Source organism: Schistocerca nitens, chromosome 9, assembly GCF_023898315.1.
Source record: "Schistocerca nitens isolate TAMUIC-IGC-003100 chromosome 9, iqSchNite1.1, whole genome shotgun sequence".
In the NCBI taxonomy this organism is placed as follows: Eukaryota; Metazoa; Arthropoda; class Insecta; order Orthoptera; family Acrididae; genus Schistocerca; species Schistocerca nitens.
Window position 1 is genome coordinate 20,587,604 of NC_064622.1, and position 16,333 is coordinate 20,603,936.

The following is a 16,333-nucleotide window of genomic DNA, read 5'->3' on the forward strand; positions in this document are numbered from 1 at the left end:
CATGTCGTAGGCCACACTCAGGTCGACAAAGGCAACACTGGTGTCAGTACCCTTCTCAAAGCTATCCTCAGTATGCTGGGTAAGATTCAATACCTGGCCTGTGCAAGACCACCCAGGTCAGAAACTGGCTTGTTCTGCAAAGAGCTTATGTTCTATGAGTGGAGTGAGGCAGGCTAGATGAATTTGTTCAGATAGCTTGGTCAGATGACAGAGTAAAGATATTAGCGAAAATTTTTCAGGTCGTCTGATGATTTTCCGGGCTTGATCAGAGCGATAACATGGGCTTACCTTCAGAGTTTCTAATTGTTGAACATTTCCAGGCAGTCATTGAACGTCTGGTGGAGCCAGTCGGTACCCCTTCTGCCAAGGTGTTTTAACAATCCTACATATACATGTCTGCCCCATTTTTCAGAGCTCGGATACCATTAGTGATGTCTTCTTTTGTGATGGGGGACTGATACCATCGGTTTCTTATTTTATATTGTGTGTTACCTTATCAGTAGTTTTCAGATGCTACCTGCTGCACTTCCCATTAAGTAGACGTTGACGGGTGATTTCATTTGACGTGACGTTGCTAAATCGTACAGGTTTGTGAGTGCTGTCGGAAAATGTCTTTATTGCGGACCGAGACTTCTTGCAGTTTTGTGTAAAGTCTAGATCTGTCTTCAGCTTGCACCACTCAGCTCTGTAAGGGAAACCTACGACTGCATTAGTGTGTCACCTAACTCCCTCGTTATGTTGGAGAAAGGGTCTTCCACAAAGCTGCAACAATAATCATCATATAGCTGCATATTACCATCTTGTAACCATGATACGTACCTGGTTCTGCAGCCTTTTGCGATGAATTTGTTCTGCTGACATGCTGCTTTAAGTAGGAGTTTGATAAGTGCATCATAGTTCTTTGGATTTGAATCTATTTCCAACACTTTATCTTCAACCATTTTGCTGAAGATGTCCCTCTTAGTGTTTTTAAAGTTGAATTTGTATTGAAGGCATGTGACTTGAGGTTGTAAAACTTTGTGGGTGGAACACATAACTGGTCTGTGTTGTGCGGAGGGTATTGCTTGGAGAACCTGCTTCTTTATTATTTGCCTGGTGTACAACTGACAAGAAGGGGATCAGGGATGTAACTCTTCTCTCATTTACAGCAGTAGAATGTCTTGTCTTTGGTTGCTTTAGATCACAGGTGAGCTTGAGTTACTGCCACTCTGTCCCACAGCTCAACTTAAAAGTTCATCATTGTTACCTGCACTATATCCCCAATCAGTGTGGTGGCTGTTGTAGTCACTGATAATGACTCTGTTTTCTGGTTAGCAGTAGGGGGATTGTAGACAGAAGTTGCAGTGCACTTTTCGAATCCCATAGCTAGGATTTTTGAAGTCCTCATCATCTTTTAGATAAGCAGATTTTATCACAAGGCTTGGTTTGCAGAATATTGCAATTCCATACTTAGAGTGCGGTGTCTCCATAACTAATCTTATGCCATCAATTCTTTGTCAGCAGTCGTTCATAAGATATTGGGTTTCTTGTACGCATAAAATATCACAGTTTTTGACATAGGTCAGATAATAAAACTGAATTCGTGGTTGAAAATCCCTTGATGTTGATTGATCAAGGACAAATACAGCTCAGAATGTGTGTTCGTTACAAGGAGTTGACGTGTTCTGCATCGTCAATTGTAGGTATCCATCCACTGACTCATTTAAAAGGTACTGACTGTCAGCTTGTATAACAGCTCTTACATGCACATTATGGGTTATGATTATTACTGCCTGAATATTTGTGGCTATTGTAAATGCACTGCATGCAGTGTGTGTGGGGGGGGGGGGGGGCGGCATTTTTTTATTACTTCCCTCAGCGTTGTCCACTGACTTGATAACAGTTGCTTGCATAACACTCTGAGTCTGTAACATGTTGAGTTATTCATTTATAGTGTACTGTAAAGAATAGGGAATGTCGCAGCATTGAAAGAGTTCATGTACTACTGATGACATCTTGGTTATGTGAGCTGTAAAGTTATTCACATGTCCAAGCACATGACTAAACAGTGCTGTCAAATGCTTATCCAAGACATCTAATGTTTGGTTGGGGATGTTGTCTACAGATGTTAAATTGATTGGTCTCTTCCATGTATACAAAATTCTTTCACTACTGCTAAACCACGTCTTAGCAAAGATTAGAAATTGGAAAAATCTGGATTTTGCAATAGATGCAAAATAATGTGAATTCTGCCTCAAAATGCAAAAACACAGACTTACCAAATAGATGCTATTTCATGGCAAATTTTATACTGAGGAACTATTTTATCAGAGATAGTTTGGATAGCTTTACTTTTGGCATATTAATATCGAAAATGTAACCAGTTTTCCGTTTGTGACATTGTACATCGTTTGGCAAAGCCCAATTTGGAAAAATTATGTGCATCAAAACATGTCTGCAAAATAAAAAGTGCACAAATGAAATGACCTCCAAGTGTGCCCTATGCTCTGGTGCCATAACTGTGAGTGGTTGAATGATTTATTTAAGATACATGCCATATAATGCAGCTTAATATTCAGCTGTGGGATCTACCATTTTATAACAAAGAAATGAATACATTTATTTATTAGCTAAAGTTCAAAAGTTGGTATAGTGTGGACACTTTTAATGTGCCAAATTAGGTGGTAGATGTTTGAAATGATGGTTGCATTGAAAACCTCTAGAGGTCAGGTGTGAAATACCTTGTTAACAGTATTCTTCAAATCACAACAAGCAGTTGCACGGTAGCTATTCCTGGATGTTTTGTGTTGTGCATTGCTCGTTGTTTACCTTTCTTATTTTGAAGTGAGTGATGTGTCTAATCCTAGTCCATAACGGATTTCGATTATGATGCTTACAACACCATTAGAGTGATCCTTGCGACAATAGTGTGTCAGTTCTGCTTTTGCAGAATGTGGATGTGGGCCGCTGACTGTGAGAGGGATGGGCAGGGCTCGTTTTCCTGCACTGCTCCTCTCCCCTTGCATGCTCAGAATTCTGGTTTGTTTATACTCATGGTCGGCTGCCACTGTATAGTGTCTGCACTCTGCGCTATAGCAATCGGAAAAAAAATTGTCACTTTTTTCGACTGTGCCGAACCCCTAATGCTTGAGTAGAGTTATGTAACTTTAGTTACTTCTACTCTGCACCTTGTCATTTCTACCTGTAGCACTGTTGAGCATGGATCACACAGCTATGAATGCTCATGAAAGGTAGAGATTAATATTCTGCAATCAGTAATCATTGAATTGAATGGGAAAAGACAAAGAATGTTGAGAAATACCTTAAATCAGAGATGACATTGGTTCACCCATGGGAAAATGCTGCTGCTTTTCAAGACAAAAATCATTTGTTAAAAGTTTAAATACAGCCATACAGTTTTTGCATGAGCAAACATTTCAGTATTTCAGTCAAACAGTTCCCAATCAGCATTTTTTCAAACTGTAAATTTTTTTTTTTTTTTTGTGTGTGTGTGTGTGTGTGTGTGTGTGTGAGAGAGAGAGAGAGAGAGAGAGAGAGAGAGAGAGAATTAAATCCTGCTCTCTGCATAATTCTATCAGCTGACAGCTGACTTCCCTTTCATTCATTCTCCACCCCCCCCCCCCCCACCCCCCCCACCCCCATTCCATGTGTTCTCGTACTATTTTTCCTTATCTTTCTTTTCCTACTATCAAAATCCAATTCCCTGTCACAGTTAAGGCTTTGTCTCTCTTAACTGTTTAAATAATTTAATTTACCTCATTATAAATTCTTTCAAACTCCTCATAATCTACAGAACTAGGATACAAATATATCTTTTGCTATGATAATCCATTCACTATGCTGCCCAACTCACATTTCTTTTTTGTTTGTTTGTTAGTTATATTCTTTGTTAATTATTACATCTATTCTTGTACTACCCCTATTTGATTATGCATTGATGATATCTAGCCTGCCTATATATTTGTGTGTGTAACATTCAGCTTTACACCTGTTTCTTTCTGTGACTGTGTGTGAATTGTTATTACTTATTTTTTAGAGTAATCATCATCCATATATGTACTGAACTTTTTCCCTTTGCAAGAATCATCATCTTCTAATTTACTCATAATTTATATTTGTTTCTTTTTCTGATTGCAGGGCGGAAACTAAAGCCACAAAATGGTGGTTTTACCTCTTTTCAGTAATTGAGTCCTTTGTCTCTGATGAAGGAGAGAAAACTTCTATCGCTGAATTGGAAGGAACGTTGAAAGCATTTATAGAAAATGGAACACTTGGAGACTTTGAAACCAGACTTGAGATGCTTTTCAACTTCCACTGTCACGTGCTGCATATGGAAACTTCAGAAAGGCAAGGTAGGATAGTATGGAAAATTCTGTCCTGCTTCTATACATTCATTCTTCATATTTTGTGGATTGTGTAGGAGAACGAGTTAATGTTTCCAAAACAGAGAACAGAAAACCAGGAACTGGTTTTGTAGTATTTCTTTACAAGCATGTGCTACTTTACTGAAATATAGTTTCTTCCAGCTGAAAAATGCTCCTCTCAGAGCACAAATAAATCAAATACTGCCCTCTGACAGAAAAGGGGGAACCAGCAGCCTTAATCCTCATTCCACCTTCCTCACCAAAAATTTTGACACACGAATGTATTTGCGTCGTCCTTTTCCCCTTAAGCCTTCATACTCAGTGTCTCCATCTCACTGCTACCATCTATACGTGTCTGTCCCCCACTGTCTTCTTTTTCTCTGATTAGCACGATCTCGTGTCTGTCTCTCCCACATCCCTTTCTCTCTTACCACTTTTGGTGTCTCTCTGTCCTACTGCCATTGCCTTTGTCCCATTCTGTTTCTCTGCCATTGCCACTGACTGCTTCTTTTTTGCTTGCAGTCTGCTTTCTTTCTCTTGACCACACATCTCCTCTTCACACATGCCCTTGGGGAAGGTTTGCTCAGCTTTTTGACCTCTAGACTGGGAAACTTTTACACATGGCTGTAGGGAGTGTGTGAAAGTGAACAAATTTTTCGTGTTAATAGTTTGCCGGCCTTGTGAGAAGGGGTGAAGGAGGGGAGGGGGCCATGTCCATAACCCCCCCCCCCCCCAACCCATGCCTATTTTATGTTCTCCATTCATTCTCTTTTTCATTTCCACTGTCTCCTCTTTTTTCTCCCACTGCTGCTATCCCCATCCAACTCTCATTGTCTTTTACTGCCACTATCTCTCCCTATCACTATCTCCTCTCTCTTTGGCTAACACTGGTATTCTCTTCACCCATCTCTCTCTCTCTCTCTCTCTCTCTCTCTCTCTCTCTCTCTCACTGCCACTGCCACTTTCTGCCTCTCACCACCATTGCTTTCTTTCTCTTTGTCTCCTACTGCCACCGCCTCCTCTCTCTTCCACCATCACTGTCTCTCTGCCACACTCTTTCAGCACAGAAAATGTGAATATGCAATTTTTTTTGGTGAGTAATGCAGAATTAGAGTTGAGGTAGCTGGTTCCCCACTTTTCTTTATGAGAGTCACCTCTTCTGTTATTTGAGAAGAGCATTATTTCATCTGGTTCTCTTCTCTTCCCTATTACAGCAGAATATGCTGCATATATAAAGTGAATTCAGTAGGTCATTAAAGTTTTAATATTTTATCTATATACTTCCAACACATTTGCATGTCTTGACACATACACACAACAGATAAGTACGCCTGATATATGGTTTACTCAAATTCATCTCCCATCCAATGCAAGTTCACTTTACACTACTATACATAAAATGCACAACATTTTCAGACTAAACCTACAGTATCCCAAAAAGTACGGTGTTTGATTTGCAAGTATAAAGAATTTCTTGTGACAAAATATTCTTCCCTGAGGTGCTTACACTACTAGAGGGTGCTGTCGAATGATTTCCAGATCAAAAGTGTGCAGTGCCCATTATATAGAGTTTTACTGATGAAAAAATGGCAACAGACATGATATTATGTGCATAAGTATGGTAACTTTGAAACCTCTCGATCTCAGTAATGGATAATGAAATCAAAATATCTTTTTTCAATCTCCACCAAGAACATCATCGTAAAAATATATGCCAAAAATTTCTATGATTTCCCATGAACAGAAATTATAGAGGTGGCAGCCCCCACAACTGGTACTTTTGGAACCCAAAAATCATGGTTTTCAAGGTTTTCTCGGTTACTGCCCATAAGCAATGGTGCTTTTATAAGCTGCCTAAGGCCCACCTTAGACCACACCTGAATTAAGAGAATCAGCTGATTTGCTGAATTTGCCTTTGCTAGAGGAAATCTGTAATGTTTAAATTTTGACCCTATACTATAGTATAGCTACAGAATGACCATTCTTTCGATATGTATACAAATGGTTGCTAGGCCAAGGGCTGTCCAAAACACTTGACCTCTTATCACTGTCAGACCTGAGATGTAATCCCCCTGAGAAACTGCCTTTTTCCGCTTGGCTTTTTGGTACATATTGGCAGTGTGCACAGTCGTGCATGAACTGATGTGTGCTTACATGTGCTAATTGAAATACAATAAATTTGACAGAAACTGTACTAACCTGAACAAATCTGCATCATCCTCAGGTCTAGTAGTTACATTTAATCTATTACTGTCAAAAATACTTACCTTGAGCACACTGAAAACTATCCAAGAGAAATAATTATCTACATGCTGTAAAGAAAATAGATCTATTTGTAACAAACTATGTTGAATTATTTAACACAACTTTCAAAATTATTTTTGTTAAATACAATGTGACCCAGAAATTTATAAAACCATTATTTCCATGAAAATTTATGTCTAAAAATTTTGTAATTGTTTACTGTCAAATAAGTTAGGTAAGTCAAAAGAACCAACAAGGACTGTTTTATTATGAAACTCTTTAAATGTTTCATGGGCAAATGTAAATGGCATTCCCAAGTGAGCAGCCTGTTTGATATCCAAACTCTGATGTGTTATGTATCTTTTTATGAAGGTGGGACACAGTTCTAATGTAAATTGCCTTCCTAGATTTGTAACAATATTTTACCAATGAAATAGGTTTATAGTTATAGATATACTTTTCTTAGCTTTCTTATGTGAGATTACCACTCCACTTCTATTCCTTGCGTGAGGAAAAGATAGGGAGGGAGTGTGATATGAACCCTTAATGTTTTTTGTACTTGAGTTAAGATTTTCTTGATGGTTTGAGGACAATTTCTTAATGTTCTAATTATTTGTTATGACTGTCTTACATAGATTTTCAATAATCCCTAATGAGAAATATCCTTTGAGTAGGGTTGTGTATCTTACTTTCCACCTTTCATTTTTGTTTTTTATTTTTTTAATTTACCAATCAAAACACAATTGTCAGTCATGGGATGTTCTTCAGTGATTCAGCAGTAAAACTGTATTTATGAAAACAAGAGATCCAAATCTGAATCCTAAAAGGTAGTTTTTCAAGGCACATCTGAGCCTGGACCCAAGTGATTCACTGCTTTCATATCATGATAAATAACTTCGTGCAGACAAGTGACTGACAGATAGGCAGCATAACCTTTAAATATACAGGACATTTGGCTATTATAGGAACAGGTGAACGAGGGGAGTACAGGATGGTGAAACGAAAAAATAATCCCAATAAACATACGTCTGGACATCGGCTGTCTTCCTGACATGACATATTATGACTGAGAATATGAACACCATGTGACAAAGTCCCCGAGGTTCCAGACTGCTGACGCTTACTTCAGGATAAACACATTACAACACATTCTCCACATGGTCACATTTAATGTGAAGGCAGGCTTCACAGCTTTCCATCGATGTCCATTATACATTTAAAAATCCAAGGTGTGTTCCGAATGCATAGACAACCGTCCACAGTGAGTTTATTGAGACTATCGACAGGGCTGGAATACACCAAAGCTTCATCATCATAAAAAAAAAAGATTCATATTGGGGAACCTGGAAGGCTATGGTATTGTTGAGCCACAGCCAATACACTTGTTGTCAACTGCTATTTGCTGGTACTTAGGTATCCAGAATTATGATAACATCAAATGAGGGCAGTTTATCACATTTTAATTGACGCGTCACTTGCAGACTTACCTCATGCATGCTGTCTTGTGCTAGTAGTGTTTAAAAATGTTAATTCTTCTAGCAATACTGACAAACTGGGCTGTCTGACTTCAGAAATGCAAATTCTAACTCATGTCATTGAAGCAATCATATAACCACATTTGTTTATTGAAAAAGCGCACCATACAAAATTAAAATGATAAACACACCTTAAATTTAAATTCAAATAGAAATGAAAGCTCTTTAACCAATTTTATACATCACATAGGATGGTCTGAAGTTCATTTTCTAATTATAAGTGAAGGTTCAATTCTGAATACTCAATTAGAACACGCATGTAAGATAATATTCTTTTATTGAATCATAAAGCACATTGTACTTGAACAAAATGAGCAATCATTGATTATGTGAGGGTGAGAATGAATGAGTGTGAGATAGAGGGCTGTTAAGCCACATTAAAATTTGTTTTATAGTAAGCAATCAATCAGGGAGTGGGTGCCATAAGCAGCGTGTAATCCCTACATTGATAAGTAATATAGCTTCTCTGGATGGCAGCCGCTCAAGACAAAGATATCGCTGCCACGCCAAGTATGCACTTATAAATATTTTAAATAGATTTTAAATCGTACAATTGCACGATAGATTACATTCACCCCCAGTGGCAAGATACTTCGATTACTAGCAAAAAATTAGTTTTGAGCCATTTTATATCCACATGTGATTATGATTTTTATTTTGATTTAAGATATTCAACTGATTTTTCTTTTTTATATTGATTCAAGATGCATTTTGTTGTTAGTACAATGTTCTTTTCATGGTTGAGTTGAACAAAAAAACAAATATTACATAGTGATAGATTTTTTTCTTTTTGAAACAGATTGTAGCCTGTTAGGCCCTTTCATTTGTACCTATAATTGTGAAACACCTTGTGTACATTTCATTAATCAGCAATGTAGTAGTGTATATCAACTTGTTTTCATGTATAATTGATGTTGATGTTGTTTATTGTCTTTTCAGAAGTGATGTTGTGTTTGCTGTGGAACTTACACAAGAGGTTTTCGCAGCTAAAAGTACCTATAGCAGAGCGTCTCGCACGTCTGAGAAACCCTATAGAAAGAGAATTACGTGATTTTGTAAAGATTTCCCACTGGAAGGACACAAGTTACTGGGCAGTACGGGAAGCAGTCGCTAAGAGCCACCGCACTGTCCATAAGCGTATTCGAGAATTTGAGAAAGTGTTGGCTGAACCCGCTCTTGTTCCTGGTGTAGGAGTTAAAACTGGAGGGACAATTTTTGTTAGATTCCCCATAGTTACTGCTGCTGCCTTCATCATGCCTTTGGCTTGGCGAGTAAGTCCAGTATTTAATTACTTCTTTTATTACAGTTTTGTTGGCCTTTGTATGTACTTCAAGTTCATTAACAATTCAGTCCCACTGTCACAGATTTTATGTTTCTTTGGAATAAATATATCGAAATGCTTTAGAAAGAAGTATCTTAAAAAACAACAAAAAAGACACCATGTCCTTTCTTAAAGTATGTAAAGCTTTTTTTGTTATATGGTGTTATAATGCTAAGCAACAAGGAAGGTGATTGTATGATGCTTTGACCAGGAAGGGAAACAGAGCATACATTGCCAACTTGATCTCTCGGGCCCTACATCAGATGTTTCATGTCTTCTCCTGGCAGTTGGCAACTTTGGAGCAGGCTACATGTGAAGAGTCAGTGGCTGCCTCTGTCAGTTTAGTAAATGATTAGTATAAAAGGATAACAAGAAAATGAATGATGTATAGAGTGTAGATTATTCCATCATCATACCTGCCAACTCTCCCGATTTAGGCGGGAGACTCCCGATTTTCCACTTTTTCTCCCACCTCCCGATTATTCCAGTATTTGTCCCAATTTTTACTAGTTATCGTCAAACTTATGATATTTGTTTTGAAAACCCGCCATTTCAGATTTTCTTTTTTCCGCCAGTTGCCAGAATTTGTTGCATATTAGTCGACCTTAATCGATACGTATCGAAGCTTATAGAAATCAAGAAGTCACGCGCGATTTATATATTGCTAGTTATTCTTCCTCTTTCCCGTGCATTTTGTCGAAGATGTACCCGTGTCCCGTAGTGCACATGTAGTAACCTCGGTAGTGCACAGTGTTCTGCTTGGACGTGTGTTGATGCATATTGTCGTAGTGTTTTGATTTGGGGCTTTGTTTTTAAACATGGCCAAAAAATATAACTCTGTCTTCTTAAAACAATTTTCAGAACAGTTTCCGTGCATTATCGAGTCGAGGAAAGGCCCGTTGTTCGCTTTTTTCACCGTTTGCCGATGTGATATTTGTGTATCACGTGGTGGAAAAAGTGATGTTTCCAAACATGTGGGAACAAAAAAGCACTGAGACAATTTGAAGGTATTTTACATGTTCTCATGATTGTTCCAATGTTTCTCGCTAATACTGAATACTAATAGGCTACATAGCTAGAGTAAAATATGAGAATTTTACGAATTTCTGTAATGGCATAGTTTCCCTGAAAATGTGTAATACTAGCTAACTTCGAACATTCAGAGATATAACATGTGAAATCGTACGAGGAGAAAGTAGATGCTGCCCCTGAAAAATAAAAAAAGAAGTGGTTGTGTTAAGACTTCAGCATACACCACAGAACCAGTTGGCGGGACTATTTTTACAGTTTTCATGTGTGTCACAAAACAGTATGGTGGATGCTGTTTTACGGCAATCATACTTTTTTTTTCTAATGCCAAAAAACATCCCAACCTAACAGCAGTTAGCTGGGCGAAACTACAAATAAGGGTTACGGAATCAACATTTTGGGTATTTCTAATGTTTCTATATGTTTTTTTAGCCATTATATAGCTTTGTGGCGCCTTAAAGGAAAACCTTTCAGTTGCCTTAGGTGTATACAAAAATGAGCCACAGCTTTTTGATCTTTCATATCTCCTGATTTCTCCTGATTTTTAAAACTGAATCTCCTGATTTTTGGTTTTTGTAGGTTGGCAGGTATGCATCAGTACTTGGAGGAAAATAGATGTATTAAAAACAGAAATACACAGTAATGATGGTCCACACTGTTGTGGAATATCGGTACTGTTTGTTTCAGTTTTTAATGTCAATGCTGTGTGTGCACGAGGTAGTGGAAAATGTTTGGTGGAATATAAGTAATGGAAGGAATAAAGGCCTTGAATGGTCGATATGCACATAGATAAGACAGGAAAGTTGCTAAACTTAGGGACCTAATATGCTTCAGAGCTGACAGAATACACAAGTGTGTGTGTGTGTGTGTGTGCGCGCGCGCACACACACACACACACACACACACACCAGTCATTCATGCACACTGTCTCAGTTGGCTACATTCTATACACATTTCATCTCGACTAGGGTGAGAGTTTTACTGTGAAGGGGGTATATTACAGAGGAAGAAGAAGAGTGTATGAGTGTGGAACAAAAGAGGTAGGGCGCACAGGGACAGGGGTGGGAGGGGGTGGGGGTGGGTGTGGGTGTGGGGGTGGGACAGGGACAGGGATGAGGGCTAGCAGCTATTGATGCCAAGAAGACTGCTAGCTCCAAGGGGGGGAAGGGGATGAGTATCCAGAGGGCACAGGATATGACATGACACAAATAGGATGTGCTGGGTGTGTGCATAGGTTGGGTCTTGCACCTGTGTCTTCTCAGGAGTGTGACCTATTTTGAAAGGAGTTTCAAGGAGGGACCAAGATATTTCGTAGATTGGGTGATTCCGAATCAAAGCCATTTTATTTATGACGCACACATAATGTGGGAAGGCACGCACAGAGCGTGCAATTACTTGGGTATTGATGCAACTACTTCAGTGTCTTACCTACTTACAGTTTTGTGTGTTGTGAAAATAGATAATGGCATTATTGGTTTGCAGGACCTCCCATGGAGCTACTCCTTTGACATCTCTTTACATACCCAAGAAAAACGTACTGGGAAAAAGTTCTACTGTGAGTTGAGAAATACAATGCAGAAACATGGCAGACAGCACTTGATTGCTTTGCATTACATTTCTCAAATCTGTTCTCCCTAGATTGTGTCATGAACTGCCATTTTATACAGGAAAGGAAGAAAAGGCGGGCCACATCATTTGGCCTTTTCCATCCTGTACCTCATGCTGTCCATCCTTTCTTGCTCTCTCGCGATTTTTTTTCCTCTTCTCCTTAAATTATTTACAAAAATCACTTATCTTTGTTTCAAAGAATATTACTTTTGTAAATTTTGTTTGGTATATTTTGAAAATATCGTCAAAAACCTCTACAGTTGGGCTCACTTTGTTTCTTGCAGATTGATCAGTACTTAAAAAATTAAAAATAAATAAATTGACAACCAGACTGTGGTTAGTCAGGTTAATCAAGTCAGCTTCAAGCTGCAGTGCTAATTTTCAAAATCATTAAGTCATATGCATTCATTAACGCATAATAGTCGATAAATTCCATAGTGAAGGAAAGCCTCTAGTGATGTGGAATGATTCAAATTTTACATCAACTGGCAAAAGCAGCTACTTACTGCAAGCTACTTCTGTATCAAGTAACACAACCATTTAAAACTAGTTCTGATGTACTTGCATTGATAATTATTGGAAATGATCCTAGATTACTTCATTGCTATATATCTTAGTTAAAAAAAATCAAGGCCGCTGCTCTTTCTGAGATACCATCGGGCATCATTATCCCAGACAGGTTAATAACCTATTAGATATTTTCTTTATTGTTAACCATAATTTATGTATCCAAGTCCAAATATCTTCATAAATTGTGGGTATCCTTTTACTTTAGATGTGAATAATTGAGGATAACAAATTTGATGCCTGATGGCAACATAAGTCTTTGCATGAGTGTATAGCACTCCTCTCCAAACCCTACACGGGACTGCATAGTATACGTGAAAAGTTTTGTTTTTTGCTACTGGGATTGTGGCTGTGAATTTCACAGTTCATTCTGAATTCCCTCTTTATTCTGAACCACAGATAACATTAAAGTGTAAATGTTTTGGCATGTAAGTGCAAGAATCCTGAGGTCCATGAGGCAGCTTCTTCAATATGTTTGGTTATCGACTTTACACAATATTCGTACTGCATGTCTGTCAAACAAGTGCCTTTTCGACATAAGCTGCACTTTTCCAAAAGAACATTGCTAAATGAAATTATGTAAAATATTACAGCATTCTCCTCTGCAGGTTAAGTCAGCGAGATGGATTTTCACAGCAAAGCAGGCAGCACTGAACTGTTTGGTTAACTTAACCAAGTACTGGCACCACATCAGATTGTTGTCCATTCGGGTACCTGGGAAAGCTGCATAAGGACTTTCTTTTACTCAGTTCCCATTAATCTCCGTTTCTGTTACCTGTAAATTTTATTTTTAGAAATTTTAGAACATGCATATTTGTAAGATTGTAAATAATTTAGGAATAAAGTTAATAATTTACTGAAGAGCAGAGGCATGAGTCATTGGCAGGCACATAATAAGAGACTGAAAACTTTCCCATTGTTTGGACAAAACCTTTTTTGAGCTAGTATGTAGACCCCCCCCCCCCCCCCTGCCGCCACACACACACATACACCAGTCTTTTACTTTCACTTTTCACAACCCCCTAATAATACACAGTTATATATGGCCAGTGCAGTATTGTTCTAAGCCTCATTAATAGTTAGCAGGTGAACCATCCACATATTGCTACAATAGTTTACCGTTGAACATCTATAAGCAGTAAAAACTTAACCGCAGAGCTCACAGTTCTTGAAGAATAGAAGGGTATGTATGGAGCAGACACTGTCAGTTTGCTTTAACACACAGCCTAATCGTTTAACACTTATTGTACGGATGCATTGTTTTTGTTCTAACTAACACAGGTTTCTCGTCTGAAACTCAGACGTGGACTGACTGTCTCAGGACAAAATATTGGGCTCTTATATATTATCACAATAATAGGTACTGAAACTACATATTGTTTAAAGTTAAATTTACAGAAATTGCAATTAAAACTTACTTCATTCAATTAACTGAATACATCAAAAAATTGTGTCTTTTTAACAGTTTCTTCTGCTGCAAGATTTAGGACGAATTATTTGTTTAAATCATGAAATTTACATATATAGTAATGCAAATACTACTTTTGACAAAACTTTTAATTACTTTGGAATTAATGAAGGGTTGGTTTTGCTAACATGTTTCCGGCCAAATAGGTACTCGGAGAATACTAGCATTTCATCTTCCAAATGTTTACAGTTATTACAGAATTTATATTTGTTTGTATGTCGACAATAGAATTTAAGTTAGGAAACAATTACTGATTTCACCCTATAGTGAAAGTATTAATTAGGAATAGTCAAAATAAATTAGAAAATCAAATACATACATAAAACTAAGCTTAAAATTAGATCTGGTGTTATATTGTTGAAAATTGAGGGCCAACCTTTCTCTTTTATGAAAATTCAGATTATGTTCATGTATGTTAATGCTAATTAGTGAAAAAACAAATTTAAGGAGGCAGATAGCAAAACAAGAGGGGAAGTAAAATTAACCCAGCTCGCTTCATCGCAGGGTGCTCGGGATACGAATTCGAAACACTGATATCGACACGGTGAGTTTGTGCAGAACACAATGATGATGATGAGGAGTGGATTGAGAAGGGATGACAAAACAGGAGGGGGAGAGTCTGTGGTGAAGAGGGTGTGGGTGCAGCACAGGTGGAGTTAGGATGCAGGTGGCACGGATTGTGAAGCATTTATTGTTCTCTAACATGTTGTGATCAACTGCACAGTCCACATCCACAACTTGGTGGTAAACTCTGCTATTCTGGCAGTGGCCATTCATTCAGGTGGCCAGCTGGTTGGTGGTTATACACACACAAACTCTATGCAGAAATTGCAGCAGAGCTGGTATACCACATAGCTGCTTCCACATATTGCCATGCCTCTGATGGGGTAGGATAAAGCTGTAACGGGACTGGAGAAGAATGTTTTGAGTGGGTGAATTGGACAGGTCCACCGTCTGGCTGTCCATAGGAATAGAGTACGGGATTGGGTGTGGTTACGGCATAGGGTTGTACCAGAATACTGCGTAGATTAGGTGGACAGCAAATTTTACTTTGTTGTTGTTGTGGTCTTCAGTCCTGAGACTGGTTTGATTTTACTTTAGGAGATGTGAAAAGGATTCAGGGTAGTGCGTCAACATTTGCAGGTAGGATGATAGATAGTCAAGCCCGGGCGAAGTATATGGTTCAGTTGTTCTTGTCCAAGATGATATTGTTTGATGAGAGGGTGTTTCTTTGAAACTGGTTTTTGGGATGGTGGGAGGGTTGAGGACGTGTGAGGTTGTTGTTGTTGTTTTTGTTGTTGTGGTCTTCAGTCCTGAGACTGGTTTGATGCAGCTCTCCATGCTACTCTATCCTGTGCAAGCTTCTTCATCTCCCAGTACCTAGTACAACCTACATCCTTCTGAATCTGCTTGGTGTATTCATCTCTTGGTCTCCCTCTACGATTTTTACCCTCCACGCTGCCTTCCAATATTAAATTGGTGATCCCTTGATGCCTCAGAATATGCCCTACCAATCGATCCCTTCTTCTAGTCAAGTTGTGCCACAAACTCCTCTTCTCCCCAATCCTATTAAATACCTCCTCATTAGTTATGTGATCTACCCATCTAATCTTCAGCATTCTCCTGTAGCACCACATTTCAAAAGCTTCTAGTCTCTTCTTGTCTAAACAATTTATCGTCCATGAGGATATGGCATTGAAAATCTGTCTGCAGACTAGATTTGTGGTATGGCACTTGTCTTTTGGAGCCATTGGTGAGACTTTCAGCATACTGGGCAAGATAATTTTTGTCAGGCCAGACTATACAGCAGTCCTTTTGGTGTGGAAGGGTTGACAGCATTCAAAATGCAAATTGATGAGTAGTGGGCTTGTGAACAGAAGTATTGATGGAGCTGTCAGAAAGGTGGAGGACAATGTCCAGGAAGGTGACACATTTGTCTAAAGGGGACCAGATGAAGTGGAAGGAGATTGAAGGCCTTGATTTCGTGCAGAAATGAGGATATGGGGTTTTGGACCTTGCCTGGACAAGGTGTTTGAACCATAAACATACACAATATCTGCATATTCTTCATTAGTGTGGATATGTGGCATTTTAGCCGGAACAGGTACAATCACAGTTAACTGATTCAACACTCGGACACACTATCAGTCCCTCACACTATTTCACTCTCAACATACTGTGTACAAGTGTGTGTTTA

General features: G+C 38.6%; 1 protein-coding gene across 1 annotated transcript in view; it reads left to right on the top strand.

Annotated features, from left to right (window-relative positions):
• LOC126203236 (midasin-like) overlaps positions 1–16,333 on the top strand; it is a 236,520-nt gene that overhangs the window by 109,681 nt on the left and 110,506 nt on the right. Inside the window, exons 17-18 of the mRNA XM_049937482.1 lie at positions 4,138–4,352; positions 9,083–9,414. Of these exons, the coding sequence (XP_049793439.1) occupies positions 4,138–4,352; positions 9,083–9,414 (547 nt within the window). The remainder of the gene's footprint in view (positions 1–4,137; positions 4,353–9,082; positions 9,415–16,333) is intronic.